General features: G+C 41.5%; 2 protein-coding genes and 2 long non-coding RNA genes across 5 annotated transcripts in view; 2 read left to right on the top strand and 2 right to left on the bottom strand.

Annotated features, from left to right (window-relative positions):
- LOC119458264 (phospholipase DDHD2-like) overlaps positions 1–7,742 on the top strand; it is a 46,993-nt gene extending 39,251 nt beyond the window's left edge. Inside the window, exons 11-12 of the mRNA XM_049665621.1 lie at positions 2,407–2,551; positions 3,271–7,742. Of these exons, the coding sequence (XP_049521578.1) occupies positions 2,407–2,551; positions 3,271–3,565 (440 nt within the window). The 3' untranslated portion in view covers positions 3,566–7,742. The remainder of the gene's footprint in view (positions 1–2,406; positions 2,552–3,270) is intronic.
- On the bottom strand, positions 7,724–8,561 carry LOC125944710 (uncharacterized). The gene is made up of 2 exons (XR_007466380.1): positions 8,469–8,561; positions 7,724–8,090 (listed from the first exon to the last, which is right to left on the bottom strand). It is a non-coding gene; the product is annotated as an uncharacterized LOC125944710 (long non-coding RNA).
- Positions 8,562–9,922: 1,361 nt separating this feature from the next.
- LOC125944711 (uncharacterized) lies at positions 9,923–15,638 on the top strand. Of its 2 annotated transcripts, none has more exons than XR_007466382.1 (3): positions 9,923–10,312; positions 15,211–15,257; positions 15,535–15,638. It is a non-coding gene; the product is annotated as an uncharacterized LOC125944711 (long non-coding RNA). The 2 variants fall into 2 exon arrangements; XR_007466381.1 differs by having other exon boundaries at positions 15,452–15,579.
- Positions 11,417–14,353, bottom strand: LOC119458279 (V-type proton ATPase subunit e 2-like). Its single transcript, XM_037720116.2, has 3 exons — positions 14,099–14,353; positions 13,111–13,158; positions 11,417–13,037 (listed from the first exon to the last, which is right to left on the bottom strand). Exons 1-3 carry the CDS (start codon positions 14,194–14,196, stop codon positions 12,944–12,946), a joined length of 240 nt encoding a protein of 79 aa, XP_037576044.1. The 5' UTR covers positions 14,197–14,353; the 3' UTR covers positions 11,417–12,943.
- Positions 15,639–17,552: the final 1,914 nt, after the last annotated feature.

The following is a 17,552-nucleotide window of genomic DNA, read 5'->3' as shown; positions in this document are numbered from 1 at the left end:
CAGGAGAGATGAAAGCAGTGACAAATTATTTTTCCTGGTGTTTTGTCTCATTCCCTCTGTGCACCAACTTTTCTGCCAGTCTATCGAACGCAATCTTAATTGCAACCATATGTGTGCTAGTGCTTGCGGCACTTTTGCATTCTTGACGCTTGCTAGTAATTACTCCCGAATAATCGTATACCATGCCCTCCATTCCGCCCTTTTACTAAGTAGACACTGTCCTGCAAGGGGTAGCGTGGTTAGCACAAGTCAAAATGCTATCCACAAAGACCTGCGCAAACTTGTTTTCTGTTAGGCGGAAAAAATAATACAAAAAATTAGGCTCTAATTAGATTAAGAAAACTGAGTATAAAGACAAACAAGAGAAACATGCAAATAAATAATATACTTATTCAGTTTGATCGGTAAATGTAGTCTTGAATGACCTAATGACGATGGAATCTCCGAGCTGCATGGTTTCAATCTGGGCTGGTATTTTTATAAAAAGACTGGGGGGGGTTTCAGTCGACTAAGTGAAACGCCAACCTTGAACTGATGGTCACTGCGACATTAAATGTGAATGGATGAAAAAAAAAATACCATCGCGCAAGTTTGAACTGACCATATGTTTAAATTTGTATGCGTAAATGCAAGAACTTTCGTATAGAAACCGCACATATTGCCTATATCTAGCATGCGCAGTTCACCGCTGCTGCTGCAATTAGTGCCAAGATGACTTTATTCAGACGTACCTGTTCTGCGCGCGAAATTACCATTGGCAGCTTCGCGATGCCCCAGAATAAACAGGCAATTAACAGGAGAATAAGCGCTGCGGACCGCCAGCGCGCCGTAGGGTGCACCATAACTTCTTGAGCAAGCAACGTTAATCTGTGGGTCAGCTAGGCTTAGTCATTGCGCACTCTATAATTTAAGCACGATTTTAATCACCTACACAGGAATCAAGAAACGTAAATATAGGTACGAGCACAAGCGAAATTGCAACACTTGACGAGCAGCCTTGGGTGAACGATTGCTAACAATCAATGACTTGAAGTAATAAACAACTTGCATGTTATCGTATTTGGAGAAGAGTAAGCACTGCTATGTTCAGTTAGCGGACACAGTGAAATAAAAATGTGGGCGAGGTGTTTTTCATGGCAAACATTCACGCGAACGCGCGACTGCGCTTCCAAGCGCGGCAGATCGTTCCCTTCTACTCACGGTGGCACCTCTGGTGGCAGCTTTTGTCCCTATATGAAACTTCGGCGGGAGTTTCATGACCAGAAGAAAGTATTGAAGGACCCTGGTACCGTTAATTTACTGACATGCCTAAACTTCAGCGCTCCTATTAAATTTTTAGTGTCGTCCAGGGCAAAGATATCTGCCTAAAATTGAACGAATTTCATTGAAACAGGCTTGCAAAATTAAAAACCATGCTCCTCATAAGTGCAGAGAAAAAAAACTGATTTTGTGCAATGTTCGATTTCTGCAATTTTTTTTCTCCATATTATAGCGATGATGCTCCGCGGTAATAGTTAGAAACACTGATATTGAATTGCAGTTCTATCCCTAAATATTTTTAGAGTCATAGCCACAACCCCTTTTTGGGGGGAGATAATTAAAATGCCGATTCAGCAAAATCTGCAAAGGGCGCTTCTGCTGACCTGGCGCTTCAATAACTTTTTTGTGAAGACATGTTTCTCCCCCCCTTCCCCCCACAAAACTAAGATTGGTTTCATTGTACTTGGCATTATGGGTGCAAAGTAGAATTTTTTTCACCAAAACTTAAAATGGTCACCGGACATGCCCGACCGAACTTATTTGAACACACCCAGGATATTTGCTTGTTTTTACAAAATTCAGGTACACTTGGGTGCTGTTACCTTTATTCAATGCAAGAATAACTTCCAACCTAGTGTCAAATCTCAGTTCACTGAAGCATGCCACTCACATGGCTAAAGAAACAATTTAGACTCTCTTGAGTCGGTTAGAAACAAATAGCCATTTTATTGTTGTCAGACATCATTTATTAAATGTACCATCTATAGCGATAGCTGCCACTGTACACAAAGAAAGCAGCAACAAGTTGTGAATGTCTCCTGCCAGCATTGTTACTTATAGGATGTTTTTGTTAAGTAAAAGCCACATACCACATATGATTCAAAAAGAATTGGATGTTAACTGTGTTGTTTGCACTTTTATTTTCATTGTTTGGTTTTCTTGTATAATTTTTTTTCTGCAACAAGTGCAGGCGCTCAAGAAGTATGATTATACATGTGCTGTAAATCAAATTACTAGCAAGTAAAAAAGACTGTGACATGACAAAGTGAGAAAAGGCAATGCCAATGTTTTAATGCCTTGAACTTGCATCATTATAGGAATGAGTAGGGAGCAATGCTAATTGGCAGATTTGTGTCTTTTGTGCAGTGACAGTGTCTGATTTGCAAAGCATCGAGGACATTGGCGTGGGCCAGCTCAATGGTGGAAGACGCATTGATTATGTCCTCCAAGAGAAGCCCATCGAGAGCTTCAATGAGTACCTGTTTGCCTTGGCTAGCCATGCATGCTACTGGCAAGTATAAATATGCCTGCTTCGTCCAAGTGTCCAGGCCACTTGGTACAACTGTAAAAAGCCATGAAATGTTTTATATTGTGGCACAATACCTGATTTCATAGTAGTATATTTGGCAGCACATCTATCTGATGTTGTATTTGCAGCCCTGGTTTGGTACTACATTTGTGTGTGCTGTTGACCATGTAATCTCTTTGTACTTTAGCATATCACAGGCTTTGTAGTGTCTGTGATACTAATACGTTAGGAATGAAATTCTCTTTGAAAGAGCACCACACAGAGTTTTCTTTCATGCTCTCCATTATTTATAGATTTTTTTGCTACCTAATTAGCTAGAGGACAGCTACTTGTGCAATGCTACCCCCTCCTTCCCACCCACTATTAATGCTTAGTTGCAGCTGTGTGCATGCATCTGTAGACGTGTAACGTGTGTCCATAGCTCTCACAATTTTTTTTTTTCAAAGCTTATGATTAATACTTTTAATTCATAGGAAGTCAGTAGAGAAACATTTTTTTTTTACTTAATGTATCATACCTATCAGCATAAATTGTTGGTTTGAAACTTTGGGTAACAGCGCAAAACAGACGACCACAAGAAGGGAGACACGTACATGTGGTCGTCTGTTTTGCGCTGTTACCCAAAGTTTCAAGATGTACTAACTCGCCCAAAAAGAAGTATTGATAAATTGTTGGATTGCTTGCTTTTGTCTTCCCCACAGGGAATCTGAGGACACAGTGCTGCTAATATTGAAAGAACTCTATGCCTTGCAAGGGTTTGCACCGCAGCTGGCAACTGGTCGCTCTGCTTCTCAACCCAAAGTGCAGTTGTACAACCCAGCTGCACCACTGGGTAACACCAGTGTAGTTGTGCCACCACCTCCAATGCCTTTGCTGTCACCATCAAACGAAACTTGTGTTGCACCCAGTGGGGTACCACCCTTACCTCCCGACGGACTGAGCGCCCCACCCCCATTGCAGGGGTTTGTGCGTGTGTCGCCTCTCACTCGAAAGTAGGTGCTTTCCGACATGCCTGGCACTGTCGGAGCACATATGTTCTGCTGCTGCAAGTAGGCCAGGTCAGCAGCACTTTTCCAGTCTTTTGTTGATGGCTTTGTGCTCCCTTGTGAAGCATCTGTGCTGTCAGATGCTCCCTGTAGCTTGTTTTCAATGGGCAATGTGACGAACCTGCACTTTATGGCCATTTCGGAAGAGGTAGCTGCACCCTTTGAACAATGGATCACTAGCACAGGTGACAGACCGCATTACATGCTTGACTTGGCACTGCTGCTTGAAGAAGCCAATCTGATGCATTGTGCAGAAGAGTTGGCATTTGTGTGCAGCATACTAGTTGAAAGGTGCAATATTACGTTGTTTTTTGCTTGCACAATTATGTGAACACAAGGCACATAAAGTTGTAGTGTGTGTGTGTGCCATGTGATCCATGAAATGATCCACTGGCCTTATTGAAGAACTGGCCTCTGAAGAAATTTATCAATAAATAAAAGTGTAATTCATTTTTGGTGCAGCCTGAAGTGAAACTAGGGTTTGAAAATAAAGCCGTGTGCAGAGGCACCTTCTGCCATATAGTAAAAAAATGCGACATTCTGTAATTCATGCTGGCTTCCACACATCTATGAGCAAGAATTCTATACCACAGTGGTTGTGAAACTGCTGTTTAGAACACTATAGCAATTTCTTACGATGGGCTTTTAAAACCTAATGTACCATGAGATGAACAAGCAGCAGTGTGGTGTTGATAACATAATATATATTCAATATGAAAGCAGTGTGAAAGAAACAAATAGGACTGTGGAACTATAAAATAAATGTTAATTTCTTCTATTGTCTTCTGCTTTCATATTAGCAACAAACACATACCAGCTCACCCAACTTTTTGTGCTTCATTACTCTGGGCATCAAATAAACAAAGATGGTGCAACATCTCACACTATAAACTAGGGTCATTCAGATGCAGTTTTTTTTTACATGGAGCCTGTAGTTTTGCACATATGGAATGTTTAAGCTCCACGAGCTTGTAAATGAGGCACGCAGCAACAAAAATAAGCAAGAACTTTAGCCCTGGCGAGTGAAGTGCCAACATACGCAGCTATTGTGGCTGCTGTGAGATAGCAAGCATGGTATAGGGTGCTATGAAACTGCAGTGCTCTAAAATCTGCCATTGTGTCCTCTTGTTTATTGTTACCTGGCTTATGCTGTGTATTGCATCAGGTTGCATGCAAATTGCAAGCTGTGCTGCACAGCAGTCAACTTGCCTTGCAGTAGCTCGGCCAGAGCCTTGGTGCTCACCTGTGGGAAATTCAGGTGTTAATTGGCACAGAGTTCCGTGTGTTACTGAAGTGCTTGTTCCTTTGCTTACTAGTCTCGATATAGACTTCTACAACTACCAGCAACATCCAAAAGCGATTTGCAAATTTCGTGTATAGTATCATATGTGCTTGAGTAAGTGCTGCATCCCTTAGTTTGGGCCTAAATATTTCTAAAATGCACAGCTGCACACAACATTTATGGTGTGCAGCTGCGCACAAGCGCATGCAGTGTCAGCATGGTACATAGTAGTGTATCGGATGCATGCTCTTCGAAAGTGCCAGACAAAAAATAGTGCAGCAGCTCAAAATGAAGCACAAGAAAAACAAGAGCCATGAAAAAGTGTCATGCTGTTTGCAGCAATATATTGCTAAAGGGACAGTGCCTGAGAAGACACTGTCAAAACCCACGACGTCACAGCGAGCTGGTGTGGGAACTTCATGGCGGCAGAATCACCTGTTGTTTTTGCATCTATGCTGACTTTCCAAGCATCTTCTCACGGCAAGAGTGGCTTTATTGGTATTGTAGATGCGTAATTACTGACCCAGCTCCGGTAATTTTTTCTCTTTAGTGACCTTTTAAAGGGGGATGGATAGCAAAATTGACTAAAAATGCGATTTCTGTATTTTAATGCCAAAATATACCAGCATCAATGGTAAATGGCGCCAAACACACCTTTCCCCCGTGTAACCCTGGCAAGTTTCGACGACGGGCTGTGGCGTTTGCTATGTTTGTGTTATTCTTGATTTAAAATTTGTGAATGTCTTTACTTGTATAATCATTTAGAAATATAATGTCTAGTTTCTTTAACGTTTACAGTAGTTTAATATATGCCCCAAAGGTGTCATAATAGTCGTGATGATTCCCGCATAAACGCTTCATTTGGTGTAGGTGCCCAAAAACCACATTTGTTGGAGCATCTTTATAAAAGTGACTGTTTATGATGCAATTAATTAGTGATGGCAGCAATGCCAAAAAGGTTTTTGAGACCCTTGGTGTTACACTGGGTGTCTTGCAATGCTGTGCTGGATGGACTATAATATAGGCAGACTTTCAGGCCTCTGCCAAAAGCAAGAAAAAGAATATAAAGGCGAGTGAAAGAAAGGGTATTAAAAGGCAATCCGAAGACTACACACCAGGAGCATTTTAGGCCAACTTGTTGGAAATTAAAACTTTACATGACGTTTTCTCAAAACACCACTTTTGCTGACAGACATTTTCTCTGCAACCGTTGTACTTCCCAAATAGATTTTATTGTGAATTGTTCCTGAATGCTTGCAACACCTACTGAACCAAATGAAATGTGTAGCCACCTGAACGTTCTAACAAAATGGCTTAAAATTTCAGTCCTTGGTATGTAAACTTTATTTTAATATGTAATGGTCAAAGCTACAATTATTCTTTTGGGTCAGAACAAAGCCCAGTGCATATAAAAAATACCAGAAACACTTTGAGCTTTTTGCCTACATTAAATTTTTCAGAAATGTTCCAAGAAAAAAAAATTTAGATATTTTAAGATTTACAAAAATATTCAGTATTGTTATACCAAATTTACGACACCATTAGAAGGAATTTATTAGTCTGAAAATGTCCAACTACTTTGCTTAAAAATCTGCAATGTTAGAGGCAGCCGTAGATGAATACCTAGGTCAGCTATCCAACCCCTCCACCCCCTTAAGTAAATTGCCCCCCCCCCCCCCTTTTTATTCCACAACCCTAGCATGGCTTGATGTCCGAGCCCAAGGACAGCTTTTGCTTTGAACAGCTTAGTATCAGTGTGGTTCATTGAGGCGTATTGATTTATCTTTGGTAGTTCCCACATTTGGTTGCTGAGGGAAGCTCATCAACTGAGCTTCCCTTAGCAGAAGTAATGTCTTTGCTCCTTGTGGCTTGTTCTGTCGCATGTCACAGCGAAAGGGACACCAAGCTGGTAATTTTTCATGTGTCTGCACTGAAATAAAAGTTCCGTAAGTGAGGGTCTGGCTTACACGCATGTTTGAGCAAAGACTAGGAATTCCCTTTTATATTGGCACACTCTGAGTGCACATGTGCCAATTTCTGCGGGTTGCACTTTTTAATTACCCAAAAGATCCCGATTTCTAGCAATATACCTACTTCACACACATTTGTGCTGTGAGCGTTCATCAAGGATGCTATCAGCTGAAAGTCTGTTGACATCTCATGTGAAAATTCATCATTTAAAACCTCATGTCCGGAACGTCCAAGCCCGCATTTGAGTATGACTTCACCTTTTAATAGTGTGTGAACCAGACTCCAGCTTATGTGTCAGCGGCAACAAATGAGGTAGCTAATGAAGCTAAAGTAAAGGCTGCCCAATGTCATCAGACACTGTGGAAAGTGCATTAGTTTTTCAAAGCAGATGCATTCACTTTTTACCCATGCATGGGCTGCACTGAAGAAATTCAGAACAGATTTTAAAAAAGATGGCGCTTTTACATGAGAATATACAGTTCAGTGGAAACCACAAAATAGTGAACAAGCTCTTTTCCCAGAATCACCTAGTGTGCACAGATTATTTTGTGCTGCCTTTGACATTTTGAACTCCAACCTGAAATATTGTGTGGAGCTGTGCTCATTCATCACCAAGTTACATGACCTGCATGCTAGGTTGCGTAGCATTTGTAAACAGCTGTTAGAGGGTAGGTTATATGCAAGTTATTTTCAGAATTTGTGTCATGTACATAAAGTAGGCGTTTTTGATGTACTGTAAAAAGGGTTTTAAACATGCTAGGATGTGTCACCTACTGCTCTAAGCAAGCATGCCATGTCTAGGAGCAATCTGTTGAAAGTGCCTTGCGGCAAAAGGTGCACAAGTGCAGAAATAAATTGTGATTTGAACAGTGTACATGTTTATTTGGCAGATTTCCATGAAATATAGCATAACATTTCATACATATCAATACAATGTTCTGGAATGTCTCCAAATATGACACAATCTAAGGTAAATAAGGCACTTGATGGCTTCAAGGTAGTGAACAATTCTAAAATGTTCACAATAATCGCAGTAAACATTTGGACCTACCCAAACAACAAATCAGAGCAAAAATGTTAGCTGCTGTCAGCTGAACATTCCCAACTTTGTGCTCAGCACAATGATAGAAATGGTCAATGCTCTACGATAATAGACCACATATACGCTAGTAGTCTTGACAATCACCCAACGCACTTCCATAACTTGACCGTGCACTTTGATCTGAAATTGAAATAAGCACAATGAAACATAAATTAACAGCAATGTTTATTGTCATTTAAATGCACTTTCACTTTGCCTTGAGTGGCAGAAGACTTGTTAAAGCAAAGAACTCATTGAAGATGAATTAGTCAAGTGGGTGAATAAGGGGATATGCAAGACTTTTGAGCAGGCTACTTAGTATTCCATAGCTAATAAACTTGAAGTGCAAAGGAGAAAACAGTGACAGGATGGACACAGACAGGCACTAATTTCCAAAGGGCACAATTATATACAAGCAAAAGAATTATGAGAAGGGTTACCAAAACAGCAATTGGGCCAATATCATTCAGGAACGCTAGTTCCTTTTGAACAAGGTGAAAGGACACCACACTGACACACCTGAATTCTTGCAGCCTCTACTATCTCCTTCACTAACTGGCATTGAGATTTGTGCAGGACAGTGCACTTGGCAAATTGTGGTTTGCACCTTGCACATACGACAGTAGGGCCACTAAATTACCTTTAAGGCCTAGGCAGATAATGTTCACGCTTGTGCAGGCAAATGAACATGCAAATAAGTCTTTCCAATATACGACATGCCATATGATAATGGAATCTGATAGACAAAACCCACTACAAATGGGAGGTACTGATGGAGGGGTGCTTAATTTTGGAATGCTGTTCGTCGATTGGAATTGTTAAGTTGCAGGTTCTTGGCAATTTATGTGGAATGGAAAAAACTTTCACGGCTGCTTTTTGGCCAAGTTTATTTAGGTTGTGTGACAGTCTATGTATGTAAAGCATTGCCAGCGATGGTTCTTTTTTCAACCTCAACCGCTAAGGGTTGTTGACATGCTCCGCTGATGACTTCGTTTTGTACAAGGCCACTGCCATGAAAAGTTGAGGCGGGTAGCTTGCCGATTCGAGGCGGCTCACTTGACTAAAAAATGAGAGAGAGGACGCAGTATTTGCAAAGTGCTTTACTTAAACACATTTAAACTATACTTCTTTTTGCAAGCTTAGAATGGGTAGAGCTGTAAGGGAAAAACGGCATTTTGCTCATTGTGATTGACACGAGTGCTAAGCTTCAGGTCGGGAAACCGCACATGCTACTCGGGCGTTAGAACCAAAGGTTCACGAAAAGCCACAAGAGTGTTACATACCCGCCCATCAAAGTTGCTATCACAGTTCGGAACTGAAAGGCGCAGTCTCTGTTTATGAATAACGAACATTACATTGCACCTAAAAACTCAAAAAAAAAAAAAAGCTCAAAACTCAAGACTGAGTGGTGAAGCCGTGAAGACAACTTTTCCTGGCCTTGCTCAAGCCACTTGCCTTGTTTGCCACGGCACTGTTCGCCGTCACGCTGTAGTCTTGTTACCAGTTCCCCAGTACTCCCCCATGATGATCACAGTACTGTTGCTTAGCGACGGACCAACCAAGGGGTACATTTGGGACATGTATGTGCACAGCCAACTGGACAGATGTCAGAAAAATATCGCTTCAGCACAGCTGCGCCCGTTTCCAGATTCTACAGGAGTCACATGACTGAAGCCTCCTTATTGATACAGGAGCCCAAAAAAAGAAAAACTTACAAGAGGTAGCAACATATCGATGTGGTGACGATCATGGCCTGAATAAGGCTGCAAATAAAATTAGACGTTTATGTCATCTCTCTAAACAGTTTCGCTACGCAGAGCCGTAGGCAGTGTCTGCCAGTGACCAACTCACCTGCGATGCGAGCCCTTCCGTATGAACCATGGTACGATAGCACCGACGACGACCCAGAAAACACTTACAATAGAAACGGCAGCTACGTCTGCTCCCATTTTAGACCCGGATTAAAACGATAACGGAGTGTCGAATACGGTCGCTGAGCTTTGCTAGATTTCGTTCGTGGTGTATGTCATCCCGTCGATGCTATGCGCCCGGACCGGAAAACCTCGGTTCCTATAACCGGAAGTAGGCGCTGCGGAGGCAGCACCACCGTACGGAAAGTGTTTACGCTGCTCACGTAACGTAAAAATATGACAGAAAATAGGTATGAGCGGTGATCAGGAGATGGCGCGTGAATCAAATACATTCATAAGGCGGCTGACAGCACTTCTAACACCGTGCTGACAGTCAACTTGCTTCGGCAAGTTCTACGTCACGACTCATTTCGGCCATTACACGAGCACTGACCCTGACAATCTCCAGTGCACGCTCCAGTCGAAGCTCAAGCTGGCTCAATGAACGTGATGGTAAGCCGCGTGGAGTAAACCTTACGAACTTTAGTGCATGCAAACAGACCTTTATTCTATGAACAGACTAGGAGGGAGCGTCACGTGATAAGCCTAGTCATGAAAAATAAAAGGCTGAAGGGAAAAAGCACACTGCCACCATCACAATTAGCATGAAACGAACGAAAATGACTCGGACGTCGTGGATGCAACTTTCCGGCTCTTTTATGTCAACATAATCTTTTTTTATTTATCTCTGTCATCCTTGGGAGATGCTTGTTAATGTGCCAAGGCCTAACTGCCGTGGCGTGGGGCTCTGTACGTAAGACAAAAATGAACCAGACGAAACAGCACTACTTGACAGGACGTATTCGTATAATACTCAACACAGATTACCGCTGTCATTATTTAGCCATCCGATCATATAGTAGCGTTATCGGTATTTTGTAAAGGTGTTAGAAAAGCAAGATTTCCTTTCGAATACAAATATTCAGATAAACCAGCCTTTGAATATTTAATATTTTTTCATTTTTAGACAAAGTAAAGATTACACGGAGTCCATTAAAAAAATAAAACATACTTATTTGATATATGTAATGCCACTCAGCACTGTACTTTGGTCAACTGAGGAACTTATGAAAAACAATGATGAATGCATCTGGTGCACCATCACAATAAAACAAACACTTATGAAACACAGGAACAGCATGTGTGCTGTGTTTTTTGGAGCAAAGTATAAATACTACAGCACCACACATTATCTTAAAGGGATGCAAATGTGAACTTGTTCAAATAATAAATTGCTTTGCCTAAATCGAGAAAACAAATTTGCAGGATGCCTAAAGGCAAGGCATTCTCATTGATTGATTAGAAATTATTGAGCATAAGTGAGCTACTTCTACACTTTCTCAGCAACTGACGCCTTTCCACCGCAACCACAGCAGAATCATATTTAACTCACCACTTGCTTCTCTTTTCCTGACAACTTCAAATAGTGATTTGTCAAATCAAATAGCAAGGACTAGTAGATTCATATTAGAAATTTCAAATATTCGTACACCTCTAGTATATCGGTATGTCCAAGCAGTTATATTAGGTGCCTCAGAATAAACCACAAGATTATGGCAGGGTGAAGACCATTTTATTAGGCCACAAGTCATTTTGTTATATACAATTTTATTGACGTGAAACAATAAATATATAGCTAATTGTGACTAGAATCGTGATGAGATAAGTCGTTCAGGAAGTGCTGGCCATACATGAAAGCATGCGACAAAAAAAGCAGGTTGGGGTTGTGGAGGCATGGCAGTAGGCTGCTGCACATAAACAAAAAATGTAAGGTACAAAGGAATTTAAAAAATATAAAGTATAATGAGTGACAACCAAACACATTTCCACAGCATAAATGCAAGGCTACATGTATTTAAAGCCTACATTAGAAACATGTCAACTATGTTAATGAATCTCATTTTGTTGCAACACACTGAACACAAACTGTAGCTCAGGCTAAACTGGCAGAGTGTGACATGCAGGCACCAAAGTGTGATGCAAGCAGTAAGGCCCAGACAGTAGCGATACTTATCCAGCAAGAAAGTATAAAATGCTTTCCCATTTGAAAAATTTCTTTACTGGGAAGTGTACACATGTTGACAGCTTCAATCTGTACCATTAGAATGGTATAATGAGCTAAGAGCAGGCTTCAAAAACCTATGAAAGCATGCACATAAAAGGGCCACAGCACAAGTACTGTTTATGGATGTTTGAACAGGAAAGTGGTTAAGCAGTTATATGGCTGATGTTTGAAGTCCCAAAGGTACACCTGGGCCTACGAGATATGCCCAAGTCAAGGGTTCCTGTTTCTTCTAACTACCTGGGTTTCTTTATAGTAGTCCATTTTAACAGGGTACCATAGCAACGTTTCGCATATGCACAGAAGGAAAACGTCTGAGAAATAGCAGAATTCTATTTTCCACATAAAAATGGAAAGGCATCACATACCCAACTTCTGCTTCTTATCCCTGTGCTCTGTTCATGTACACATTTTCTGTCCTTACACCTTTAATAAGTGCATGTCTCTTGTGCTATGTTAGGTTCCCAGGCAACAAGATGAGAGAAATTAAACAACTACAGTAGAAGGCAACATATGGGCTGCGATTTTGTAGTGATGCCTTTTCCAGTGCTATTTCTTTTCACGCTTAGTGATCAGAGTGACGAGCTGCCCGCATTATCCATGGGATCAGCTGGCCGTGAACAGTGGATGATAAGAGTGGCATAGAATCGAGCAGAAGGCATCGCTACAAAATCACGGCAATGATCTGTAAAGTACACACCGTATTATCTACTGTTATGTCTCTCTTCTGTAAAGCAAATATGTAAAAATGCAGAAACAGATCATTCTTTTCACTGTACTGCACAGATGTGCACTAACTTATGACACCACCTGTAAAGCAGCTGAGGAAGTTGTCTGGGAAAAAAGGAGAAGTTGGTACAGAAGGAGGGTGCACAGCTGTGGTGTGTATGATGCACTACACCCTTTGAGTATTGATCCTAAACATTGGAATAATTCATAACGGTGCTGCTTCATTCCTGGCAGAGATTGAAGCAGGAGAGGTTTTCAGGTCAGCACATATTTGGCTCCCCATCTATAGCTATCTACATCCATTCATGTCGCATGATGATGACAGTCTTGTTGTTCAGAAGGGGTCCCGTGAGAGGATTCATCTGAGCCATGTATGCACACAGCCAGCTGAAAGCAAAATATTGCATCAGTTTCAATGGGTAATAAATTCTGCAGCTGGACACCACGGGTTGCAACTCACAATATATAACAGAGGGCAGCAGTAGTGACAATCATTGTCTGGATTAGCCTGCAAGCAAAAGATTAAACAAGTCAGATACATAAAGACTTCAAAGAGTAACGCTTTGCTTTCATGCTGCTGGATGCGCATGCTCAACCACGACATCAGATATTAATTTGACAAATATAGAAAGTACAATAATGTGTGCATATGCATGTGACACGACAATATTGGTGACAGAAAATCCTTAGTTTGCCAAGTGCATTGCTGTATAGGGGACTTCCGTCGAATCTTTAATTGTGCATCTCCTACCTGCGATAAACTAGATATAAGTTGTCATTACAACAGCTGAATGTTTTCCTCAAGAAAATCTGTGAAACTGTGCTCTAAAACGCCTTTCAGAGATATATTTTTCGGGGAATAAAAGACCCCAAACTAGTGTGATCATTACAAGCTCAGTAGAGAAAGTGTCAGCAACTTAAAACTGTGTTGGTCAATCTATGTATCAATACCAACGAAAAATTGTATTGGCCAGTCGCGAAGGGGTCAGCTTTGCAACGTTCTATTATGTCAGCTTCGGATGGCAGGGAAGCGTAGACCACGAAGGCGAGCCGGCGCGTAAAAACGCGCACGAGCCAACGAGTCATGAAATGTTGCGGTGCGCGCCCGCGGGCTTCACTGCACTGCGACTGGCAGAACTAGATGTAGATGTCGAGCCTAGATGGTAGTGGCACATACCCACTCTGGGGGCCAAGAACCGGGTAGTTCGATATAACGATAAGAGTGTGATAAAAATAATGTAAACAAAATTTGGGAATAGGTACGAATTAATAGCTAGAACTACTACCATGACTACTAAGAGCGACTTCGTCTTTTTCCATCGTTGGGACATCTCGCGCACATTAGACACGGCTCAGAGCGAGCAGTTCATCAAAAATGTAACTAACGAAATGGACATGCCCCAAGTTCAACCGTGCACACTCGCAAAACGTATGGCTGAAGCACTTGCCCGCGGTTGTTCCCCTTCGGCACAAACCACGGAATCACGCCGCCCACGCCAAGCCAGAAAAGTGTAAACAGTGTGACTGGCGTTGCTGAAGCGCCCATTCTGCAGCTTTATCCTCTTTTCCTCGTTTTACTTCAGTCTGTTTCGCCTGTAGTCGCAAAACTGAGGACTTCTGTAAGTACACTGCCGCAAGTTCACGGACTGACTCGTCCTACACTGCTCCTGCCCCAGTAGTTTTCCTGCGAGACAGAGCCAAGCGGTGGCGCCACAGTTCAGTCTGGTTCAGTCGTTTCGCTGTCCACATACTTTTAACGTTAAATTAGTTATAATACTTCATGACAGTTTAACTATAGTCTCTAAATAAAGCAACATTTATAAAGTTATAATCGTGTAAAAATGAGACATTTGAAACAAGACAGAAAGGAGATCGTGAAAGTGCATTATTATTATTATCTGTGGGCAATGAACGATGGCTAAGGTAGCGTGTACTAAGGCAAGGCCACGGAGGTTATGCGCCGCTAATGCCCTCCGAGATAGGGCAGCGCCCGCCGTTCACTTTCGGAGGCTATAAATAAGGCAACGATAAGGAGGACGCATAGAGTACGCGCAGCGCTGTGCAAGTGAAGGAAGTTGATGCGCGCGAGGCAACCACACACTTTGCCAGTCAGTAACCGGCTCTCCGTTTTAATTTAAACACTCCAGGCTTGCGCGGTCCTACGAGGCGCATTGCCGACACTTCCGGACCCCAGGCGCGCCGCTTGCGAAGCCGGCATGACAAAAATTAACTGAAAGGGACCCTTACACCTCTCTCCCCCTCCCAAATAACCCCTCGCTCCTTAGTCCACAGGCCAGTCCTTTCTGAAAATAAAGACTTATTCATATTCTTCTCGATATGTTGTTTCGGAGAGGTGGAAGCTTGCTGTTTCAATTTTCTTTTAGCTTTACATTGTGTGTGTGTGTGTGTGTGTGTGTGTGTGTGTGTGTGTGTGTGTGTGTGTGTGTGTGTGTGTGTGTGTGTGTGTGTGTGTGTGTGTGTGTGTGTGTGTGAATTGCTCTTTTAAAGGTCAAAATTTTGAAGCCCTAATATGATTTTTTTTTTTTTTTTTTAATGGCAGCCTCCACCCCGCCCCGACTACTCGATACATTCTGGTACACGTGGTAAGTTTTGAGAACTATAGTGCTACCTGAATCTATAGCTATAGTCTACCTGAATTTATTCATTCATTTATTTTCGTGCAGTGAGAATGTCTAGGCATGTGCAAATATCCTACACTTTTGAATAACGAATATTGTCTTATTCAATTCGGTCCTCGCTGAAATAGTAACCAACTATTAGAAAATACGAATATTTTTCAGATTCTTTTCGAATACTTTGTCGTCGACTGTTTACTATCAACATGAAATTGAAGCAAAAATTATATTTTTCATCCTATCCACAGTGCATATGACATAATGTAGGACAGCACGCAGTCATGCAGTCAACCACTTTTTCCAGCTAAACATGATGACTCGCAATAAAATGTTTGGACATATGGCATTCCGGCAGTGGTAATTGTTTGATACCATTTATATATGCAGCACCTGTGTACTCTCATCAGATTGAATTATTTGTACAACAGGTCACTGACTAATGTAATAAACAATAGTTTGACATTTCGGGATCTGCATGTACAGACACACATATGCACAGATTCATCTAAATGCAACTAAACAATCTTAATTGGTATGTATATATATATATATATATATATATATATATATATATACCAACTCAGACACGTAAAAAAGCAAAAACGAACATTTACTTTCGACATTTCCGCCGAAAATGCGAAATTAAATGTTCGTTTTTGCTTTTTTATGTTTGCCTGCACTTCTTTCAATTTATATATATATATCTATATATACATATACATACATACATACATACATACATACACATTGGATAATGTCACAGCTCCGACCCTTTGTCATATATGACAGTTTATAAGGTGCACACAATGCAAAGAATTAGTTCACGTGCTTGCATAGACTACTTTGCCCTTCTCCTAGAGCCCACAAATATCTGCTGCAATGCAGCCCACATTCTTATTCTTGTGTATGTACTCCCTCCCCCGTAACCTCACAATGGTGAAGGATTCAGGCTGAGGTAGACCTAAATTAACCTTACTGTCACTTGTGGTACCCAGTCAAAAAACGTCAATGGGTCCAATTGGTAAAGTATGAATAGCCACCAGCTGGAGTGAACCAATTACATCCAATTTGTAAACCAGCTGGTAAACCTATTGAAGCTAATAGCTGAAGTAGACTGGTATCCAACTGGTCAACCAGGTGAACACATGTGGTCATCCAATTGAAGCTAAATGGTGCCCAACTGGTTAACCAGGTGAACACATGTGGTTATCCAATTAAAGCTAACTGGTGCCCCAACTGGCCTACCAGTTGAACACACATGGTCATCCAATTGGGGCCAACTGGTCATCCAGTTGAAGCTAAATGGTGCCCAACTGGTCCACCAGTTGAAGTAAACTGGTGTCCAACATTTTAACTAGTTGAACACACATGATCATCCAACTGAAGCTGATGCCTAACATGTAACGTGTGCCAAGTGCACATGCATGAAATAAAAACCAAAGGGCGTACTTATTGTTTACAATAATTTATTACATTTAAAAATATTGTCATGGAGCACCAAGTGCTCCATGTGGGGAAAGTGTGGAATTGTTTATGGAGACTTTTTACAGATCAAATAGAAATAGTCACGATGGCAGGATACTAGGAATTGCACGCAACGTCCCGGTGACATTCTTCTTCGACTCCTCGAAGGAAATGGCTCGTAACATCTAAACTCCCAGCTGGAAGACCACAGTCTTGGCACAGGCAAGGAGGTGGCAAAAAAGTAGCATTGTTGGCATTGTTCACAACAGCTTCAGTGATGAGAATGACTAAAAGCAGCAACTTTTGTAACAGCTGCGTTTTTGTTGCACGTGGCCTTTTTGTTGCATGTGGCATTTTTTCACACCGTATCACACTGTGCATATCACACCCTTGCTACTAGCTTGCACAGCTGCCATCAATGGCATACATTTCTTTTACATTCATCAGGAGATGAGTCATCTTCCAGTAAACTCACTTAGTTTTTGCACCAAAAAATGACATTTCTTCTATTCTAAACATTGAAAAGTCAGTTCTTGCTTAACCTTTCATTTACTAGAATCGGTAAGCTTATGTTTATGTGAGTGAGTATTGATATGTCTACACAATATATCCAAGACAAAATTACACGTTATAAAGTTTGCTTGTAGCATTTTGCCTATCTTCATCCAGACGTTTGCTCTGCAGGATACAGAAGTTGAAGCTTCTGGGAGCACAACTCCGCGACTCAGCCTTGCAGATTACGGCTGGTTGTTCTTTTTGGGGGGGGGGGGGGGGAAGTATTCGCTAGCTAAACGCTAGCTGT

Source organism: Dermacentor silvarum, chromosome 1 (assembly GCF_013339745.2).
Source record: "Dermacentor silvarum isolate Dsil-2018 chromosome 1, BIME_Dsil_1.4, whole genome shotgun sequence".
Classification (NCBI taxonomy): domain Eukaryota; kingdom Metazoa; phylum Arthropoda; class Arachnida; order Ixodida; family Ixodidae; genus Dermacentor; species Dermacentor silvarum.
Note: the sequence above shows the minus strand (reverse complement) of the source record. Positions and strands in the feature narration are given on the sequence as shown.